The sequence below is a fragment of the Amblyomma mixtum genome, chromosome 9, assembly GCF_055824585.1.
Source record: "Amblyomma mixtum isolate Tamu chromosome 9, ASM5582458v1, whole genome shotgun sequence".
Classification (NCBI taxonomy): Eukaryota; Metazoa; Arthropoda; class Arachnida; order Ixodida; family Ixodidae; genus Amblyomma; species Amblyomma mixtum.
Window position 1 is genome coordinate 61,766,074 of NC_143020.1, and position 21,011 is coordinate 61,787,084.

Genomic DNA, 21,011 nt, shown 5'->3' on the forward strand with positions numbered 1-21,011 from the left:
GAAAGCGTTACTATTAAGGAAAGATGGCAAGACATACCTGAGAGTTTGAAAACCGTAATTTGTGCCACTCTGAATTTATTCATGAGCGGGTTAGATGCAAAAAAAAAAAACTCTGCAAGCACGTGGCCACGCAGAGCCGTGTTCCCTCTAAGTGCGATTGACCCTGTACAATGGAGCGAAATTGACATAGAAAAACAGGAAAGGCGCCAAAGCAGACTTACCCGCCGTGGTGGCTCAGTGCTTAGGACGCTCGGATACTGAGTCGCAATTCCCGGGTCCGAACCCGACCGCGGCGGCCTCGTTTCGATGGAGGCGAAACGCAAGAGGCGCCCGTGTGCTGTGCTACGTCAGTGCACTTAAAGATCCTCAGGAGGTCGAAATTATTCTGGAGACCTCCACTACGGCACCTCTTCCTTCTTTTATCTTTTCACTACCTCCTTCATCCCTTCCCTTACGGCGCGGATCGGGTGTTTCCTAAGAGACTTTTTGACGTGTGCGATAGAGTAAAACTAGCCTGGAAAAACAGCAATGGCGCCCAAGAAGACATGATGACAGAGTTGACTGGGCCGATCATTGCCTGGGACAAACGTAGACGGAGATCACCTTTAAAAATATTAGAGGAGACACTTAAGCTTATGGGTGACACCTTATGGGTGTCACCTTATGGGTGTCACCTTATGGGTGTCACGCGATACCGTTAATGGGTTAATACCTATACGCGCGAAATTGGTCGTTCTAAACATTACATTCATATGTCAATGGAGTCGAGGTGGCTCGGCGGTTATGGTGCTCGGCTGCTGACCCGAAAGACGCGGGTTCGATCCCGGCCGCGGCGGCTAGAATTTCTTTGGAGGAGAAATTCTAGAGGCCCGTGCACTGTGCGATGTCAGTGCACGTTAAAGAACCCCAGGTGGTCGAAATTTCCGGAGCCCTCCACTACGGCGTCCCTCATAGCCTCAGTTGCTTTGGGACGTTAAACCCCAATAAACCAATAAACCAAAACCTCTTACCACTCCTTCCGCAGTGGTGCAGCGGTTAAGGAATGCGCCACTTCCCTCTGATGGCAGGTGCTGCCACCGGTGTGTCTCGTGCGACCAAAGTTGCTCTACCCGAGCAACCTCTCGCGATTGACCATTAACTGGAACCTGTCAGGGTGGTTAGTTTACTCACAGTCCGGTGAGTACGTTATGATGACCCCACAAGGTCACGTGACCTAGGTTGCTTCTCCAGGAGTGACTGCCTGGGCCACCCTACGCCTCCCTATTTATCGCTCACAACGCCGGCGCCGGGTTTTCTGCGTAACGGAGCCTTTAACGCTGTCGCGTTTAACAAGTCTACTGCTTGCAAAGTACTTTAACCTCTATTCATCAGTTCTTTTGCATGTTGTTTGCTACTCTCAGTCGTACAAGTATGCCTAACCATGTTTGTTTCATCGGTATGAAGAATCCCAAAATATAAACTCTGGTTGCCTTACCTCGTACTTAACAACCCACTCGACAAGTTCTGCGGCCACGCCATGACTGCATGGAGAGCAGAAAGCCAATAAATATATTTTTTTTAATTCTGTCGGTTTAGCATTGCTAACCAAGAAACGTTGTGCGCAAGCAGGTTTTTGTAGATAGACGCCACGTACCTAAAAGCGCGATTGAAGGCGCATTTCCTTTCCTTTCGTGGCATGCGCGCAGATGGAAGGTGACGAATACGTCACACGTGCAATGCACAGCGTTAGAGTGTGTTGCAGCCTAACGCGAGCATGGTGCTCTCGTGCAGTGGCCAGCGAAGCTGATCTGTTCGCGCCGCGGCTGTTTCGAAACCTGGCCGTAGCAATATTTTATTTTATTTCTCCAGGTTGCCCAAGGCCACTCTCATTCAAAGTCTCGTTCGTTTCTCGCCATTTCCCGTATCACGTGACTAACTTCAGAGGCTTCACCAAACGCCGGCATTTGCCAGGCTATGAGGCCAATAGTGCTTTCACACTATTGCATTTCATGTGATTTTATGTAGTACCTTTGATACAACGAAACAAACGTGACGTTCCATAACTTGACGCTTGAAATGTGGGTGTAGCCTAAGTTGACTGAAAAAAGGTGATAGATATAGGTGCCGCTATCAACTACTGCTGTGCTTGGAAGGATCTGGTGACATCTGAAAGTTCCAGCAGCGAGAACTGCATTAAATACCATAATTGGAGATCGATTACACATCTAGTGGAGTGGTACTGGAAGTATTGACAATCGTGGGGCAAATGCGTTAACGTCGCCATCACTGCATGTCTCCAGCGAACACCCGCGTTCATCTGATGTTTTCCAGCAGGGATGGTTTGCAAGTTGACCATGGCCGCACGGGCCGTGTTCACCGAGTAGGGGACGAAGTTGAAAACATGCTATTCTTGGTGACGTCCTCTGTGTATATCTTGGGAGTGAACGCACTTTCTCGTGAAAAGTGAGGCCGAATAGCGAGTTTTCTTTCAGTGAACCATGCCTTTGTCTTTCAAGAGCGGGACGCCGATGTGGACCGCCAGCATGAGGCGGCCTCCTCCGATTCCTGGGGGCAATGCTTCACTTCATCGGTGGACCTCGCTGTTCATCATCTGAGCGAACACGTCAGAAAGTCACCGCCAAGTCAGCGCTGCACCTACTGTCAATATACGACAAATAAAAAGTGCGTATCAATCAAATTTACTACACGCTGTGCCGTACTATTTTCTGGACTGTCCTGCATCCATGCAGTGATGTTCCGAGTTCAAGCAGAACAAGACAGCAGCGCAGATGTTAACAAAGCGTATTTTTGGTTAAACACCCGAGCAGCACAACCAATCGGCCCAATACTGGAAACATATTGACTAATGCCGATCCAGTAAACGTCCAGAGTGAAACCATCGATTTGCAATGTTGGGCCGATTACATGTGCTGCTTCGGTAGGCACCACTTTCCAAAACGGTGTTTTAAATCTGTGACGACAGCTCGCATAAGAAACACGTGTTTAGAAGCTAATCCTGACTGTAAAAAGCTTGTGTTCGGCTCGTTTTCTTGTAGCACGTAGGCATACCTGGTGGCGGCGTACAGTTTTTCTCCATGGTCACCGCTGCTCGAATTAAGGGGTGCAGAAGTGCAAAATAAAATTCAAACGTACGAACAAATATCATTTGTAACATTACCGCACAATGGTCGTTCTTTATCCTTATAGAACAGCTATAATTGTAATAAGGCGATTTTTTCTTCCTTAATGAACTTCGTCAACTGATTATTTGATATTAGGCATGTAAAGAAACTATCAAAAGATTTCTTCTAGGTTGCTTTTTTTGCCCGAAATAAAATTTTGCTATCTAAATTTACTTTTCCTGCCAAACTCTAGCCAAGACATTTTTAAATCTTTCTCTCTCCCCTCATTCCAGCCCTTTTCCATACAGATGAATTATACCACCGCGCCTTTTTACCGTCTAGATAATTTTGATAAACTTTTATCACTCAAAGTCTTTCTGCTCTTCCCCGCTCCTAATCATGGCCTTCACGATAAACACAGGTGGATGCTCACCAGGCATGAGAGAATTCACACCGGCGAGAGGCCCTACGTCTGCGACGTGTGCTTTACCGCCTTCATGAGAAAGGACCACCTCAACAGGCACCTGCAAATGCACACCAGCGAGAAGCGGTTCGAGTGTCCCTGCTGCCTCCTGCGGTTCAGGGCCTGGTCCACATTCTACGACCACAAGCGGCGCTACTCTCACTACTAGGTGGCGCTCAGATGTCCTTACTGCCAGAGAGGGCTTTGCCGCAGGCGCGTCATTTTTCGGGTTTCCTTGTCGTTACGGTGGAAACTTCGCGGTTCCCGTTCTACACTCTAAACAGAAACGTGTAAAAAAGGGAGTAAAGCTGTCCTTAGCGCCCTCTCTTTAATAAAGGGAGTGCGCTAGTGCATAGTTTTCCCCTTTTTTACTCTCATATAGGTGTATTCCTCTTTAGAGGGTCGAGCAATGCTAGAAAGGGAAATGTACTTGCGGACACCCCTAAATCTTCCTGAAGGTTGCCCGAAGAAAACCCACTGGAGGCGTCAGAAAGCAGAGTGGCTGCTATGTCCACTAACCAGAGCCTGAAGTCTACGAAACAAATAAATACAAAAAATTGCGGAAAATAGGAAAACCACCAGGAAATACGCTTAAGTGTTTGTGCATTGATGAATGCAGTAACAACAAAACATCGATCGTCATAGCGAGAGAAAATATCGAGCACCTTTCTGGCCATGTGTGTCTAATATCAAAGCATCCGGCGAGACTCAGTAGTTGTTGTTGTTGTTGTTTAAGACTTTATTTGTGCGCAAATTTAAAAGGGAAGGGTGATGGGATCATACAGGCGGGAGCCCTTGAGGCCCGGCGGCCTCCGCAGCCCACTTGCATGCCGCCATTGGACATCTGGGTCTGAGCTGCGCATCAGTGCCTCCCACTGCTCCGTAGTTATGACGCTCCTCTGTTATTGTTATTTCTCATCGCTATCATTTTTTTTACTTTTTATGCGTTATGGGCCTAACTTCATACTCTTTATATTTATGCATTAATTTCAATTACGCGCTAAAACTACCTTTACTTGTTGTTACGCAATATTCATGCAGTTTTTGTAATTTCACTAAGGCTTTACTGCTTCCCAAGTTATACCATCATTATTTCCTTGTTATACTCCAGGAGTTCACGGTTATGTGATTTGAAACCACCACTTGTAACTTTCTTCTTGTATTGACCGTCAGTGTACGTGTCGCCAATAAACTTGTTCACCACCACAATTCTGGATCACGTCCCTGTCCTAGAAGCTGTATGTCGGTGGAGACGAAATGCAAAAAAGACGCCCTGTTGCTATGCGATGTGTCTGCACGTTGAAGAAGACCAGTTTGTACAAATTAATTTAAATCTCCGCAATGCTACGAATCTTTCTCCCCCCTTTCGTCCCCTCTTCTGTCCCTTCTATTGCTGCAGGGCTTCTATAGCTGCAGGGCTCTGGTACCCCGCTTGAGTGAGGCATCTACCGTATATACTCGCACATTAGTCTATGGGGTTAAACTGCCATATAGGCCGGCCAGAGGAAGCTCCCAGCTGCAAACATTCAATAAAGGTAAGCGGGAAAGCGCTTCACACATCGTAGTGCCGGCGGCGCCGTGAGAAATTCTTCACCTGAAACGGCGTACTACCGCTCCGAGTGCGATTTCAACACTTCGCCCTAAGGGATATCACTCTATACGTAACGTAGTCGAGGATTTCGAGGGAAATCCTATTGGTTTGAGCAAACATACACTCGCCAAACAAAAGTTTTAAAGCATGTTTCGGGAAACTTAAACGAGTCCTTTATGAGGACGGATGGAATGGGCCGCTTGTTATATGTGAGCTTGACAGCTCAGTGAATACTTCCCCGATATCTACGCCCATTCAATACCCTTCAAGTGCACATGTCAAAAGCTGCGAAGGGCAATTTGTCCGATAACTACTTCAGCTCACTGCGCTGTCAAGCACAGAACTAAGAAGCGGCCCATTCCATTTGTCCTCATTGTGAACAAAATGTCCGTCGGAAAGGCACTTCACCCATTGCTCTATTTCTATAGGATCTCGGCCCTGAACCCAACCTGTAGGTAGGGTTCAGTCTATAGGAACCTTAGCGGTATACCGCTAGGGTGCCTCGATACAAGGTTTCCATCTCGCGCAAACTGATCGCGGCTGCGTGCTTTGCGGCGTCCGAGTAGGCCTGGTTTTTTTTTTTTTAATTTTCGGAAAAAAAAAAAACTACAGCGTGCCATTTTCGAACTTCGCTGCGATTAATCGAAATCCATTCGAAAACTTGGGTCCATTTGCGATTCGTTTCGAATAGTTTTAAGTATGTATTTCATTCATTCGACGAGTCGGAGAGTATTAGATTTGTTACTTGCAAATTTCGAAAATTCGCGCACCTCTACAGAAAGAAGGCAACGAATGCGATTACATGAACGCACAAAAAAAGTGCGGGCATGAGCAGACGACCGAAATTCTTACATCATAGTTTTTGAGCCCACGTGACCAATTAACGGCGCTCAGTCGGTTGAGCCTGTTTCTGTTGTAGTGGTTGTTGTGATGTCACGCTGCAGTCCGGTGCTGGCGTTGACCAAAACCGAAACACGTTTTGCTCTATTTGGGCGCATTTTAATGCTTATTAGGTACTTACAATTATTTCATTTTAAAACCAAAGCGGCAAGCAAATAAACGCTGTGTCTGCCCCCTTTTAAAATATATTTACCTGACGAACCAGCTTTTGCACACAACATGTTTCTGTTTTTTTAAACTGAGGATACACACAGTAGGTAAATGCGGTCACGTCTGTCACAGTGGCTTAAGCACCGAGACAGCAGAGTCCATGAAGAACAACTCGTGGTCCCCAGCAAAGGTAAGAACAGTCGCAGTCTTGCTGAACGTGATCAATATTTTGACAAAATTTATTTTTGGCAGAATCCAGTTTAACTCCGTAAAAAGAAAGCTGTCCCATGCATAATTCCCGTTAATTTTGCCCCTAATAAGGAAACCATAAGGCACATTTTCGGCACCAAATCGTCGTTGTACGTCTGGAAAGCAGACCAAAAAGTGGCTAAAGTTTGCTCGAGGGAACAGACACAGACGATAAAAGAAGGCGACTGAGGTGTTTTGCGAGGTTTCTCAAACATGATAGCTACCAGAAAGTAGCTCGGACGTTTAGCAAATTTTAGGTTGCACTGACGCAGGAAAATAGGACCTGTAAGAAGCTGTTGAGGATCAGTTTAATTAGTACATTCTCAAGATCACCATTAAAGGTACATCCTGCGGACGTCCAGGGTATATCGAAGGAATGCACAGACAATTTAAAGGGCAACTCCGTAGGATTTTAGATTAAGTTGTCGATCGCATGCTATATTATTAACAGGATTTCAAAATAATGAACAAAACAATTATAAAAACTGCAAAAACATGAAGCTACGTTAGTGTACACTAAAGGTGGTCGAAATCAATCCTGGACGCTCAACTAAGGCGTCTTTCAAAGTCCATGTGCAGCTTTAGAACGTTGAACGGTTGAACTCTTCACTATTTCTCGCGATGTTTTCACAGTTCTCCTCCATAGAGAGCTTCTCCCCAGTGTGGTCCTTTTCAAAATGGCGACCGAAAACGATCTCATGGTCATGGCAATCACGGATACTGTCACTAAACCGCTTATCTGCTCGTCGGGCAGCTAAATCTAGTACAGAAATGGTAACTGTAATAGTTACTTCGCTCGAAATTGCCAAAAGTAAGCTTGCACTTTAAACGCCGAGCTAGTATTGACAGGGTGTAAAACTCATATGGTGTCACACATGCAAATTAGCTCGTAGCAAGCGCTCCATAAAACGCCATAGCAGCGCCAACGTGGACTGCAATGTTTACGTTACGCAAATGCCGGATTGCTAAACGACGAGACTGCGTATGCAGAGAAACCGCAGAAACAACAGTCATGTGCTGTGCTATGGCAGTGTACTTTAAAGAACTCCAGGTGGTCGAAATTAATCCTGAATCCTCAACTAAGGCGTGTTTCGTAGTCCGTGTGCAACTTTATGGCGTTGAACTCCGCGCCATTTTCCCCATCGTTCTCCGTTTGTCTCCCCCCTTTCCTCCCTGTTTGGTCTTTTTCAAAATGGCGGCAGATCGAATCACCAGCTTTATTATTTTATGCACCAGTTATTTTTCATGTATTTCTCTGATTTTTGAAGAGCAAAAACAATTTTTTGCAAAAGCTAGTTTTTATTGTTTACTTTTCTTTTGTAATGAATACGACTGTGCCTCAAATTGGCTTCGGATGCAGCCATCCCAAGTTCGTCTCTCCCTCATTCTCGCCCAAAACGGCATCAGCGCGATCGATATGAACTCCCAGCGTCTTTCCTCTAGGCAAATTTAACGGTAAGTTTCTAGCTTCAGCGCCTGTAATCAGTTTAAAATTCCAACTACTGCGCCAGGACAAGGTTACTTAACTTGTTTTACGCAACTCAAGCACGGTTGGCGTCAAACACTGTTGCTTCCTGTGTTCCTATCCAGGATGCGAGCTTGCGTTGTTGTCATTTGCGGGCTGTATCAAATTGCGTCTCGGAACTCTGTATAAATTGGGTTCAAGGACCCCCCGAGCAGGACATCTGCGCGCTGTCACTCTTTGAGCACGACGCCGTACTCTCTGAAGCTCTCTGCCGACTTCGGTGAGGCACAATGGGGCCTGCTTTGAGTTTAGCCCAAGGGTAAACAGCGCGAGTCGACTTTAGATGTCTCCGTTCGCACGCCCTTAGCGATCGTTAAAGTTATAGTGGACCCTGAGGTGATATGTCACGCGTGTAACTTGGGTGATGTTTAACGTTCGCTTTCTTGAAATCTTGGCATCACGTCTAAACATGTCTCCATATTCGCCCTGTTCAAGATCTGCTAGAGTAAGCAGCTGATAGAGAAAGTGGCCGAGTGTATTCGGTATGTGTTTGTGGGGACTTACGTCGTTATCGGAACTCAACTAGTGGACGTAGCATGCTGTGATTATCGCAAACCAATCGTGGTTAGCGGCCGTTCATGAACCCAAACGGTGAAAGAACTTGTAAACTAGGTTTGGATGAATGTGTTAGTGTTTTGCGTTTGAACTGCCGTTGTATATGTCCCTGTCTAAGTCATATGCCCCTTGTTTTTCACCCAGATCGTCGCTGAAATGAGCAGGTCGGCCGACTCCAACGCTACTAGAAACGGGGTGAGAGCTTTTCTTACTTTTTTTTTTACTCTGTACGCACGCCCTCGGGTTTTCTTAGTTTCGTTTCCGACGGCGAAAAAACAAGGTTTTCTATTTTGCAATTACGTTTTAATCGTCACATTTCAATCAGTTGTTTTAGCGAGTAAAACTCGAGGTGGTTATGCGTTCTGCTTGTTCTCCCATTCTAAATATCACCTTGGCAGTTAGGTCGCCTTGTTTTCATATGCCAAAACGGATTTGCAAGTTTCTGTTTCATTGGGGTAGAACATATGTCGAGACATAATGGCTACTTGGTTTGAGAACCTTGGATTTATTTAAGCCAAGAAATCTGAGTGCATTCTGTGCGAAAGTTAGTAAAAAGATGTCCTACATCGCCAGTCAACTAAGGCCTGTTTGTTGTTAGAGTAGATAAATAATATAGGTGAAGCTTGTGTAGTTTCCATGAACTGAAAGGCATGGTCACTGAATGCTGCTAAAATGAGCGCAACAGCTCCCTACTTATGCAAGCATTTGCTTCATTACTTCTTGGCATTGCTCTCTTTTTAACCAATAAATAGCGTAACAGGCAGTGATGGTGGTCGTAAAGAAGGTGTGGTCAGTGATCAGTTATAGCTTGCCTAAATGTGTAATGGATGGGTCTGATGGCATATCCATCAGTGGCCGTTAATAACTTAAATATGATTCAAGCCGTTAAAGCCTTCTGTGCTTGGTATCTACTCTCACTGACATGGTTAGACTATTAGCTTTCTGTGCTTCATTTTTCAAGTGAAAAACGCTATACAGACCTTTACTTCCAGCAGGTGCATTTTCTGCGTGCAGTGCGGTCCACTGTTAAAGGGAACATGTGATCACGTGGCCTCTGCTGTTCACAAATTGCTGCCTGCCATAATAGGTGGCACCAATCACATGCACGGAAAGAGCAGCCAGCCATGCTTACTGCGCATGCACCTTGTGCCGCCAATTCTCACCAGCTTTCGGTGGCATGTGATGACATGTTCCCTTTAAAAGTGGACCAAACTGTACACACGATTGATAATTCAGAACTAGTTGCGGCACTTGCTAAAGTGTGGGGACTACAGTGTTATTCTGCCTTTCAGAGACCATTTTCAGTATCTTTCTGTGTTCTAGCCAGCTTCCATACACACTTTAGTGATATATCAATGCTTTCTGGCTTTTCTTGCCAAACCAGACCACCATAGCAGTTAATGCATCCAGTGACAGCGAGTGTAACTGTGACATAGTTCGTTTTCAGAATTTTTATAGAGAAGTGAAGCACACTTTTGCTCTTTGTAGGCATCATTAGGGCATGCCAGACAAGTCTCAAATTCTTTGCGGTAGCTGCCTCTGTATCAGTGGATAAAAATCGGAAATTTCGCATTATTATAATTTGCCCACAGTTCCTGAGTTTGGGCGTATCTTTCTAGAACAGCTGTTGTCACAGGAAATTCATCCTGTAAGACCATAGGTTTTCTTACTGCCTGATAAATAATATCGTTGTTTATTGTGGTGTGTTTGGGTGTGAAAACATGCTGAGCACTTCATGACACCACTGTAGGCTCCTGAGCAACTGCAAATCGTATGGGTTTTCTGGCCTCTAATGTATTGTGCACAGGCCACTATATCGGTAAAACTGTCAGGAGTATGCCAGTCGCTAATTTTAGTACTCTGTGCTAGATGCACAAACTTGACGATGTGTCACGATGCATGTTAGTTAACCCAGTATTGTTTTTTCACATTGGCATTTTTGTCTTCAGGTGTCTTACCTTTGATTCATAGTCACCCAGGCAGTGTTTAACGGTACTGAACATTGAATTTTAAGCACACAATTTTTTTCTCCACATTGGAAAGCTTGCTGTTGAAGGTGCTCGATTTTGCAGTGGTCTTGTGAGAAACACTGGGGAATATTTTTACCGAGAATTTTTACAGTCGGTGCTTGCCCCAGTTTTATATGTATCCGTACGCTGGACTGGAAAGCATGATCAGTGAGCACATTGGCGATTGCACATCAGCTAAAGTGCTGCATCAAAAACTAATGTAAATCTCTCCTGCCAGACAGTTATTAGACATATTTAGTAGTAGAGTCTGTTTCCGTTCAAAACGCTAGTGCCCTTTTAACAATCTCTAGCGTGTTGGGGAGTAAAAGAAACACGACAGGCATGAGGCTTGCATACACTCTAAACGGTAATAAAAGAGTAATTACTCATTGACATCCACTACGAAGTTTCTGAGAAAGCTGTATGGCTTTCCTTTGTAGCTGTACGGCTACGCTTGGGTAGATGTCAATGTGTAATTGCTCCCTTATTACAAATCTACTCCACCTTGGGGGTTTCCCCTAAACATTTGACCAACACAGTTCCCAAGTCGAGCTCTTGATCAATTCGCTCTCGCGCTACCATAAGCTTGCCGTCCTCGGTTAGCTCAATTGGTAGAGCGACTGCTCCAGTGAAGCGGTGGTCCCGGGTTCGAACCCCGGACCAGGACGAATTTGTCTTTAACTCGAAGTTTTATGTGGAATCTGTATAGCTTTCCTGCGTAACCGTAAGGCTGCGCTCGGGTGGATGTCAGTGAGTAATTACTCTCTTATTACAAATCTACCCCACCTTGGGGGATTCCCCTAAAACATTTGACCAACACTCCGAACAGAAAGGAGCAAAAAAAAGGGAGTAAAGTTGTCCCCTAGCGCTCTCCATTTCAAAAAAGGGAGTTTTCTGACAGCTTACACCCTTTTTTGCTCCCATATAGGTGTACTCTTGCTTAGAGCGTAGGACACTGTACAAAACAAATCTGCACTGCTTGCTCGCCTTGTTCCCCGTCCCAGATTGGTTTCAGGAGGACCGTGCCTGCAGATGGCAAGCTGCACAAGGCGGGCGTGCCATCTGGCGGATCGTCGGACCCGGCGAGGCTCCAACTACTGCGCCAGCGGAAGGAGCAGCAACAGCTGGAGCCCAACAGCAGTGTGGGGCAGCAGCAGCAGCAGTCGGCGGCGGCCATCCTCGCTGAGGCCAAGCTGCTCAACCTGGCGGGCATCACGATGAGGACCAAGCGGCCAGAGGCGTCTCGGGAAGAGAAGCACATCAAGGACTTTGCCAGCGAGCGACACCGGTCTGCCACCAAGGTCAGTGCTCATGGTGCGCTTGTTTACCGTATTTTCCGGTGCATAAGACGCACCCCTGTATAAGACGCACACGCCATATATGCAGGTTGTCATTGAAAAAGTTGGTATATAAGACGCACCCGTTTATAAGATGCACCCCAATTTATTAAACACGCTTGCACGACCATCGCGAAATTCACCGTACCTGTGAGAAATTCAGTGATCGGAAAAGGCAACACTCATGGCATACCCGCCCACGTTTTAGAAAAAAGAAAGAAAGAACGAAAGAGCTCTCCCATATGTCCATAACAACATTTTATTTCTACTTAAAACCTTCGAAGTCTTCATCTTCGAATGCGCTATCAAAAAGTTCGCCCATTTCTGGAGGCAACGCGGCTGACACATTCTCTTCTCACTACATACACGGAGCAAAGAAAGTTGCAAAAAAGAACGCCGGCTTGTCTTGGCTTGTCCTGACAATGGCGAGAAGCGTGTTTGTCGCCATCTCTTGGCATTTCACATTACTTTTGCTTGGGGCCTCCGAAATGGTCGCATGTTCATGATCCCGGAGGTCGTCATCCCCGCCGTTTCATGATAAAGTTCACTTAAAAAAAGTGCCACATGGCGGTGCCCGTATTGAAGCATTAACCGTCTTACAACCGCGTCATTGGTAGTGATATTTTTTCAGTGAAAAAACTTGAGCAAGAGCCTGAGTAATTTCTGAACTCACAAAAAAAAACGAAAAATTAGCGTATAAGACGCACCCTTGTATAGGATGCATCAGCAAGATTTTTGAAAAAAAGCCGCATCTTATACACCGGAAAATACGGTACTTGGTTGTTTGTTTTTTATGGGTCTACATATTTCATTGCGTGATGAACCTACTTGCATCATGAACCCACGCTCCACTTTTATCGTTGGTAGCTTGCTTTTTTTTTTTTTCAACCTCGAGTAAAAAAACGTTCACCCGATCTTGTCGCTGCAGCATGTTCGCTTGATCTCGCCGTGATTGGCCAGCACCATCGGACTGTCAGAAGGTCTTGTGATACTAGAGCAAACATTCTTCGAGGCGAATGGTGCTAAACACCAGTCACGTGAGTGCGAGTGATGTGGGGATGCAACTTTCGACCACGTGCTTTGGTTGATAATAAATGAATAGACAGTTGGATGGACGTGTGATACGAAATTTCGACTCTTGCGGAAAAATCTGTCTAAATGTTTTTGTTCCCCGCTTAATGAACTTTCTCCCCCCACACCAAATTACTGCCAACTCTTCTTGAAGAAAGTAGGTTCATTACGTGAGTAAATATGGCATTTGTTTTTGCGGGGAAGTCATTATGTTGTTGCTGGGCTAACGGCCTATTGCGATGGGGGTGGGATCGAAATGGGGCTCGACGGAGCTGTTAGTGGTGAATGTTTTGTTATCAATTTCATGTGCTCTTTATTAGGCATGATACGTTTATAGTACATAAGTCTGTAGTGAGTGGTTTTGAGAGCAGATGTGAAAATTGAAAGAATTTTTTCGGAACCAGAGGAACCGTGTCGTTTCAGTTCTGCAAGCATTTACCGGTTGGTGTTTTTGTGCGTATTTAACTGCTACAGTTTTTTTAGCGAGAATGTGGGCAATAATGTAGGCTACGCTTTACTTCAGTTATAACTGCACATGCTGCAGCTTACCGTATAAACGCGTGTAAGGGCTGCACTCGTGTATCGACCGCACCCCGTTTTCCTGAAGGAAATGTTTTAAAAAAATAAATCCGTGTAAGGGCCGCACCCGAACTTTCCACCACCAGGTGGGAATAGCCTTCTAAATGCATACGCCATGACCTCTGCAATCAGATCTGGCTGCGAGCAACGGTGCTCTTGATCGCGGAGGCCACGCACGCGCACAGGAGCTTCCAAGCGCCGTCCATGGATGGCGCCCGAGGTCGCAGTCATCATCATCATCGTCAACTTTTTCTTTCGCTGCGATGTCCTGCTACCCACATCGACATCAGTATCGCCAGCTCCAGCCTTTTGTTGTTTTTGTGGTGTGTTAGTGTGCTCGCCCTAGTCGCCGTAGTTTTGGTGGTTGTGGCTTTCGCATGCTGCCGCTGAGCATTGCAGTTTCAGCACGATGGGCAAGCACCTTAATAGCTACATGGCTGGGAGTTAGCTCTCGAACACGGCAAGCTTGCAGCGGGCAGGAAATTCGACGTGGCCGAGAAGTGCGTCCGATGATGGTGCAACCAAAAGAGAAACACAAGCTGCAAAAAGCGCGCTTTGCAAGGCAAGCCATGTGAGTTTCCCCGAACTGAAAGAAGAGCTACTCTCTTATGTGATGGAAGTGCGGAACAACGGCTACGCGTTGACAGCGGACATGCAGCATGGCTTCTTTTGGGGTGAGCGCGCACCAGAGCACAGCACCTGCTCATTGTCGAAATACTCTGCGAGTGACGATTGAACGCAGGATATGTGCCGCTCATTCCCTGATTGGAGTGTTTTTACTGTAAAAAAAAATTTGTGCGAAAATTGTTCGCACACATTTTTTTCGAAAATTGGCCCTCGAATCTGGAAAAAAAAGTGCGGCCCTTACACGCGTTTATACGGCATATATGTCGAGACAGGGAGCCACAGTCCCTGGAGGTGTTTACCAACTTCTCATGCTAGACACTCCCTCGAGCTGCACCAGCACTGAGAAATGCAAAAGTATTTTGCAGCTCTCTTTGTAAAAACATAACACTTCTTTTACCTCTCTCTCTCTCTCTCCCTCTGCACAGGTATATGTAAACAGCTTGGGGTTATTTCTAGCATGGGAGATTGGTGGAGTCGCTGGCAAAATTTATGGAGCCCATTTTTGACCTTTTGGAGCTTAGTCTAAACTTCAGCTTTGAGTCCCCCCCCCCCTCCTTCTTTATTTTCCGCCACCTAAAATGTACCCCTTTAGTAACTCCTTACTGCTTTATAGTAGCATTCTTTAGTGTATTCTTTGAGAGTAGTTTTTATCAAGTAAAATAAGTGATTTTAAAAGAAGGAAAAATTCCAGAAAGTGTAATTTGTGCTGGAGGCTTTCAGTTCCACTTCCAGTTCTTTAACATAAATGTGCCTTCTGCTCTGCTGATTTCAATGCTCTGTTACGAGCCGATTCCAAGCAAAAGGGGCAGATGTGTATAAACTGACTTGGGAAATGTTCTTCACAAATTCTACACTTTTTTGTAACTGCTTTATCTGTGCATTATTGACCCAAGTTTCATTCAGGCAGCTTTGATTAATTAAGGCCATTGCTTCAGCGTAATTTATTATTACTGCTTCTGAAGTCGCACCCGCGTTAAGCGTCACAACTCCAGCAGCGTCCGAATTAACGTGCACCAATGCCACAGACATGCATTGGCATGCACCGAATCCACGTTAGCACTCCGAATTATCCAGATTTCCAAATTAACGAGGGTCAAGTTGACGAGGTTTTACTATAACCAATCCTGTCTTGGGGGCAAAATTGCGTTGTAATTTGCGCCCGAGGATTTCATACTGAGTGCAGTTCTGGTCATGAAGAACTCTGTGCACTTTCTCACCATGGCTATCACTCTACATGTCTGACCACACCAGATTTGGCCACGCATATTTAATGGGAGAGATATGGGAACATGGGAGAGGCCCTGCAGTAGGCGTAGTCAGGCTGATGATGATGATGATTTCTAGCTCTGAAGCTGGTGGTATTGAGTACGAGGGTGCTTGAAACATGTGATGTAGTTGATCTGTATTTGTAGCTTAAGTTGAGCAGACAAGGATGACGGGATGAACATGCTTGTTGAAGAAGCCAGCAGACTGTAAGATGGGGCTTAAATGCAAGTGCAAGAAGCGTAAGTGTAAAATAGGACGACATGTTTTGTGGAAGCCACACCCCTCGTAGACGGCAGTCTTCGTGCACTGAGGCCGTTATTATTGCCACGTTTTTTCAGTTTGTGCTACACTGTTATGCTAGAGCATGTTCCCCCCCCCCTTTCCTTTCGTAGATTACACTTTTGACAGCAAAAAAGATGATTTGAGACATCCTCTATGTGCTTCACTTTTCAGTTTCCTCTTCTTTCCATTCTTGATTATGGCTTTTGATAATTAAGAAGAACTTCTTGTTGGGCGAGTTGGTGCATACTGTTGTAGGTACGAATTGCGCACAAAGGACACACACGGGAAAAAAAACCCACGAGGGAGACTGAAAGAGCTCTTTCAGTCTCCCTCGTGGGTTTTTTTTCCTGTGTGTGTCTTTTGTGCGCAATTCGTACCTACAACTGCTTTTGATAAATAAGGGGTTTAGCTTGTAAATGTGAGATTCCTCTCCAAGCGTGTGTTAGCTGATATGGAAAGCTCTTTATTAATTTTTTTTGCATGAAGCAAAAAAAAAATTCCGTGGCTAGTACTGTCTTGATGCTTGGATGGCATATGCTTGGCCTTGATTTTCATCTCGTTGCTCCCACTCAAGAAAGCCGATGGTGAGAATGCCAGTGCCAAGTTAACGTCGCGACAACCAGCAGCACCGGTGTCACGCCCGGTGGCACCACTGATGTCGTTCGCTGGGGACGGCGGTGTAAAGACACAGAAGAGTGTGGGTAAGTTTTGCTTCTTTTCTTTCTTTCTTATCAGTGTTGTCGTTTTAGCTCTACTACTCAAGGTACAACTCAGAATTTCGCCTGGCTTTGCTCATTTGACCTTGAAGCCCGACCAAGGTCAAACCAAGCACACCTCCTCCCCCCTCTGAAAAAAAAACTAACACTGTTTGACTATGTGTCTTGCTGTGCATAGCTATGATATGCCTGTATGATAAGGTCATGGCTAATGACTAAGAACCACTTGACTGATAACCAGTGGTCGTTTGACCTTGACCTTTGACCTTTAGAGCTGCGATTCACATCGCCTGATGCTACGTCATGCGATGAGGAAGCAATGATGTCACACCGATCTTCGCTATAAATACTGCCGGCTTTGCTTTTGCTCGTTTATGTACTAGGTTCAGCTAGGTTGAACCTCAGCCAATTTTTTTTTTTTTTTTTCAACCACCCATAGCTAGATGCTGTCAAGGCTGCAATAGTTTGTTTCTTGTGCGGGAACTTGGATCTGATATAGGACTGATGTATTGCCCAGGAGAACTCAAATGATGATGGATATGTTCATGCAGGATAGTGTGGGCAGTGAGAGTACATACTTTGCATTAATCTCCTTTATTTGTCTTCCCTCAACAGAGGCCTCCTACCATTCTGTTATATTTGTCTTGAAACTCTTGTGTTTGCATTTGTCTTGCCTCTTTCTAGTCTTTGATTTTGTCCACCTTGGAAAACGTGTGGCCAAGTTTTAGCAAGGTGGCTGTTTCTCTCCTAACTAGAGCGTGTCATTAATGTTCGAAAGCAGTTACTGTGTCCTTCCTGGATGCACTCCTAAACCTCCTCACAGTGTAAAGTGGTCTGCTATTCATGATTCCTTTCGCCGTGAAGAGAGCTGGAGGATGATGGTTAGAGGGTCTAGACGGCGGGTTGACAGATCTAGAAGCACACGTTGCAAGAGGGCGAAAAGTGCAGCTGAAAAAAAGAGAATTGCTTGCTGGCGAATGCCAGCGAAATTCCGTAGTTATTTAGGGAGGAAAAAGTAGTGGATAATGGGTTCTGCTGATTTCGCTTTCGCTTATGCAAGTAATGAGAATCGGATGCCACAATGCAAAAGCAAATATGGCAGTGCTTTGAGCAGCTTTGTTGCCTTTGTTCTGGCATGAAAGATATTGGTGCAGAAGGTGTAAAGGTAAGGTGTTAATAAGAGACTGGCTGCATGTATTAAGATGCAAGATGTCAAAGGTGACAAGGAAAGGTATGAACAACATGTCTGTAAAGCATTGGGTACCTCCCAGTTGGTTCTGCTCCTAAGAAGTTTCAAATGCAATTAAAATTTTTTTCCGGCATTCAGTTTTTGAAAGTCAATCTCTGCCAGGTGGAAGTTTCGTGTGACTTCGAGGTAGCTCCCAATATATAGTCATCAGTGGTTATCACTGGTATTAGCAGTGAACGGTTGAGAATTGGTGCTTGATGGACTGCATTTTAATGGACAGTAACTCATGGTAGAGAACCGAGAGCAGTTACTGACTCTAGCTTTTGTGGTTGCTTGGCTGCTTGAAATAAAACAGGTGGATATTGGTATTTTGCTCCGGTCCTTTCCTGTCATCTTTTGTAGATCGGGGGCCCTTTGGCATGGTTGTGGACGAAGGAAAGGTCTCCTGGGACTTTGCGCCAGAACCTCCTTCAGTGAACGACCCAAAGGTTAGTCTTGTGGCTTTTCTGCCAGGCTGTGGATGTGGCTCTGGCAGTGTAAACGGAACACTGAGAACATCTCATTACAATTTTTGTTCATAGTAAAAATGTGCTCATAAAAAAATATGCTCGTGGTAAAAATGCGTTCAGCTTAAGTTAAGAACAACGCAGCGAGCTATGGAAAGGAAAATGATAGGTGTAACGTTAAGAGATCGGAAGAGGGCGGAGTGGGTGAGGGAACAAACGCGGGTTGATGACATCCTAGTCCAAATGAAGAGGAAGAAATGGGCTTGGGCAGGGCATGTAATGCGAAGGCAAGATAACCGCTGGTCCTTAAGGGTAACGGAGTGGATTCCAAGAGAAAGCAAACGTAGCAGGGGACGGCAGAAAATTAGGTGGGCGGACGAGATTAAGAAGTTTGCGGGGATACAGTGGCGGCAACTGACAAAGGATAGGGTTTATTGGAGAGACATGGGAGATGCCTTTGCCCTGCAGTGGGTGTAGTCAGGCTGATGATGATGATGATGAGTGCTTTGCAAAAAAAAAAAACTAAGAATGTCTTGATCTTTGTCACGCCAGTAGGAATGCAGTGAATGTAGAATCAGCCTTTTGCCACATTTTAACTGTACACTCTTTTCACAAGGTTCAGAGGGAAAAATATATTATAAAGCAATTTTCACGAGACATAAGAGTAGAGTTTTGTGAGAGTAGCCATAAAATGTGTAATATGGTAAAAAAATTTCATGTAAATGCACCAAGAAATAAAAAATACTTACTGAAAGCTGCAATTCCTCTTAAAGCAGTCATTCAGGAGAAATCCCTTCAAGGCAAGGGCAGCTTTTCCGTTACCTGTTAAGGACCATGAGCAGGAAAAGCAAGTAAAGGGGATTCGTAGGTTTAAGTTTTTTTTTTTTTCTTGAAACCTGGTGTAGCAGTAACATTTTATTCTGTTGGTAGACGGTAAACATGATGTATAGACCGTGACTGTACAGTGTTCAGCTGTGCTGTAATAAAATGTTGTACATTCGCTTTCAGGTTTCACTTTTCCTGCTGGGAGCAACCTGAGCCCCCCCCCCTGAGTTGTAATGACACTGCTTGTGCCTTTTATGCTACCACGGTGTTCTTAATTGGTGAGGAGTGCAATTTGCGTTTCCTCTGTTGTGTTCCAGATAGAGCCAATTGGAGCCCTGCCTCTCTCGACGCAGGAGTACAAGCTCTTGGAGGACTTGCTCGACATCATGATGGTGGGCTTCTTTGATGCTTGCCTGTGACTCACAGTGACAACCGTAACAGCTTTGTTGGTGGTCATACCTCATAAGTGTCACGGGTGTTTGTAACATCTGTGAGATCACCTTAGGTAGGGTAGGGTAGGGAAAGGCATGATATGGTACATTGTAGGGTAAGGCACAGAACGGCATGGTGCGTAGTGTGGTATGTTGGGCTCAACATCTTTGAGCTGCACAGACGTGGTTGATGAAAGATGCCATAATGTAGGCCTTCAGAAGATAAAGTTTGAGGACTCAGTATTCTTCAACATGCAAGCCGCCGCGGTGGCTCAGTGGCTATGGTGCTCGGCTGCTGGCCCGAAAGACGCGGGTTCGATACCGGCCGCGGCGATTGAATTTCTTTGGAGGAGAAATTCGAGGCCCATGTACTGTTTGATGTCAGTGCACGCTAAAGAACCCCAGGTGGTCGAAATTTCCGGAGCCCTCCACTACGGCGTCTCTCATAGCCTCAGTCGCTTTGGGACGTTAAACCACATAAACCAACCAAACCAACCATTCTTCAACATGCACTGGAATTGCATAGCACGACAGTTTTGTTGCATTTTCCCTCCATCCAAAAGTGGCTGTCGGATCCAGGATTGGATGATCTTAGAATCTGCAGTTGAATGCCATAAAACTTAAGTTGCCATGGCAGCTGTGTAGTCACTTTTTGGCACTGGGGCGATGATTTTTTAATTTCATTGCCACGACTTTCATAGCTTTTCTTCCCAGTATTTGCGAGTAAACGAGTGGCTTGCAGTACGTATGTTTTAATTACAATCAGTTAGTTGATATGTTACAATTAGTATATGTTAGCGTTTTACACATCATAACAGCAGTGTCACAATCCGTGCACATTATACATAAATGCACTGTGTTCTTTCAGTTCAAACAATGAACATAAATGTAAGCGAGTGGGAGCAGTTAAATGTGTAGAACTTAGTTTTGTTTGTGATGGCCCAATGATGTTAGCAAACAATAATCAGAGCAACAATGTCAGAGCTTGTGCAGATGTTCGCGAAATTAAAATGTCTAGGGACACGAGTATGCATGGGAAAGTACAAAAATTACTGTGCACTGACCACTTTACATTGATGGTTCATGCTTTTCATGAATTGTAATATGCGTAGCGAATTTGCATGCAAGAGCTAGACTCGCAAATTTCTGTCCACTTTCAGTTATTGACACGAGCTGGCAATGAAGTGTTGTTTCTGTGTGGTGAATTTCTGATTCGTTTTCTCTTTTCTTTTTCTCATTTTTCTCCGGTTCTTGGGTGAAGGGTGTGGACGGAGCATACATTTGTTCCCAGCCGCTCTTGAATCCTCACGGGGAGCGGACCTTCACGATCGATGAGACAGCGGGTGAGAGCCCTTGCCGTTGCTGCCGACTCTCATCTCTCAGCGTTCGTGCATTGCGCTTCTGTCGTGGGAAGTGAACAAGGCATGGCCTTTAGCAAACCGTTGTTTTCTTTAAGGAAAAAAAAAATGTGTTTTGTTCAAGTTTTTTCTTTTTTTTTGCTATGCTTATACTGTTTGTCAAAAAAGCTTAGCCTTCTGGGCTATGCTGTGTGCTTGTTAAGCATCGCCAGCATTACAAATCTCTTGAAGTTAACGGTAATTCTTGTCCTCGCACCCGTTTTGGCTTTGAAAGAAATTCC

General features: G+C 45.2%; 2 protein-coding genes across 2 annotated transcripts in view; both read left to right on the forward strand.

Moving 5' to 3' along the window:
* Positions 1 to 3,733, forward strand: part of LOC149329284 (sodium-dependent nutrient amino acid transporter 1-like) — a 49,775-nt gene extending 46,042 nt beyond the window's left edge. Inside the window, exon 16 of the mRNA XM_089559220.1 lies at positions 3,523 to 3,733. Coding sequence (XP_089415346.1) covers positions 3,523 to 3,733 — 211 coding nt within the window. The remainder of the gene's footprint in view (positions 1 to 3,522) is intronic.
* A 4,080-nt stretch (positions 3,734 to 7,813) lies between these two features.
* LOC149329286 (gamma-tubulin complex component 2-like) overlaps positions 7,814 to 21,011 on the forward strand; it is a 46,910-nt gene continuing 33,712 nt past the window's right edge. The window contains exons 1-7 of the mRNA XM_089560197.1: positions 7,814 to 7,909; positions 8,679 to 8,729; positions 11,548 to 11,844; positions 16,280 to 16,406; positions 18,013 to 18,098; positions 19,259 to 19,333; positions 20,634 to 20,715. Of these exons, the coding sequence (XP_089416323.1) occupies positions 8,691 to 8,729; positions 11,548 to 11,844; positions 16,280 to 16,406; positions 18,013 to 18,098; positions 19,259 to 19,333; positions 20,634 to 20,715 (706 nt within the window). The 5' untranslated portion in view covers positions 7,814 to 7,909; positions 8,679 to 8,690. The remainder of the gene's footprint in view (positions 7,910 to 8,678; positions 8,730 to 11,547; positions 11,845 to 16,279; positions 16,407 to 18,012; positions 18,099 to 19,258; positions 19,334 to 20,633; positions 20,716 to 21,011) is intronic.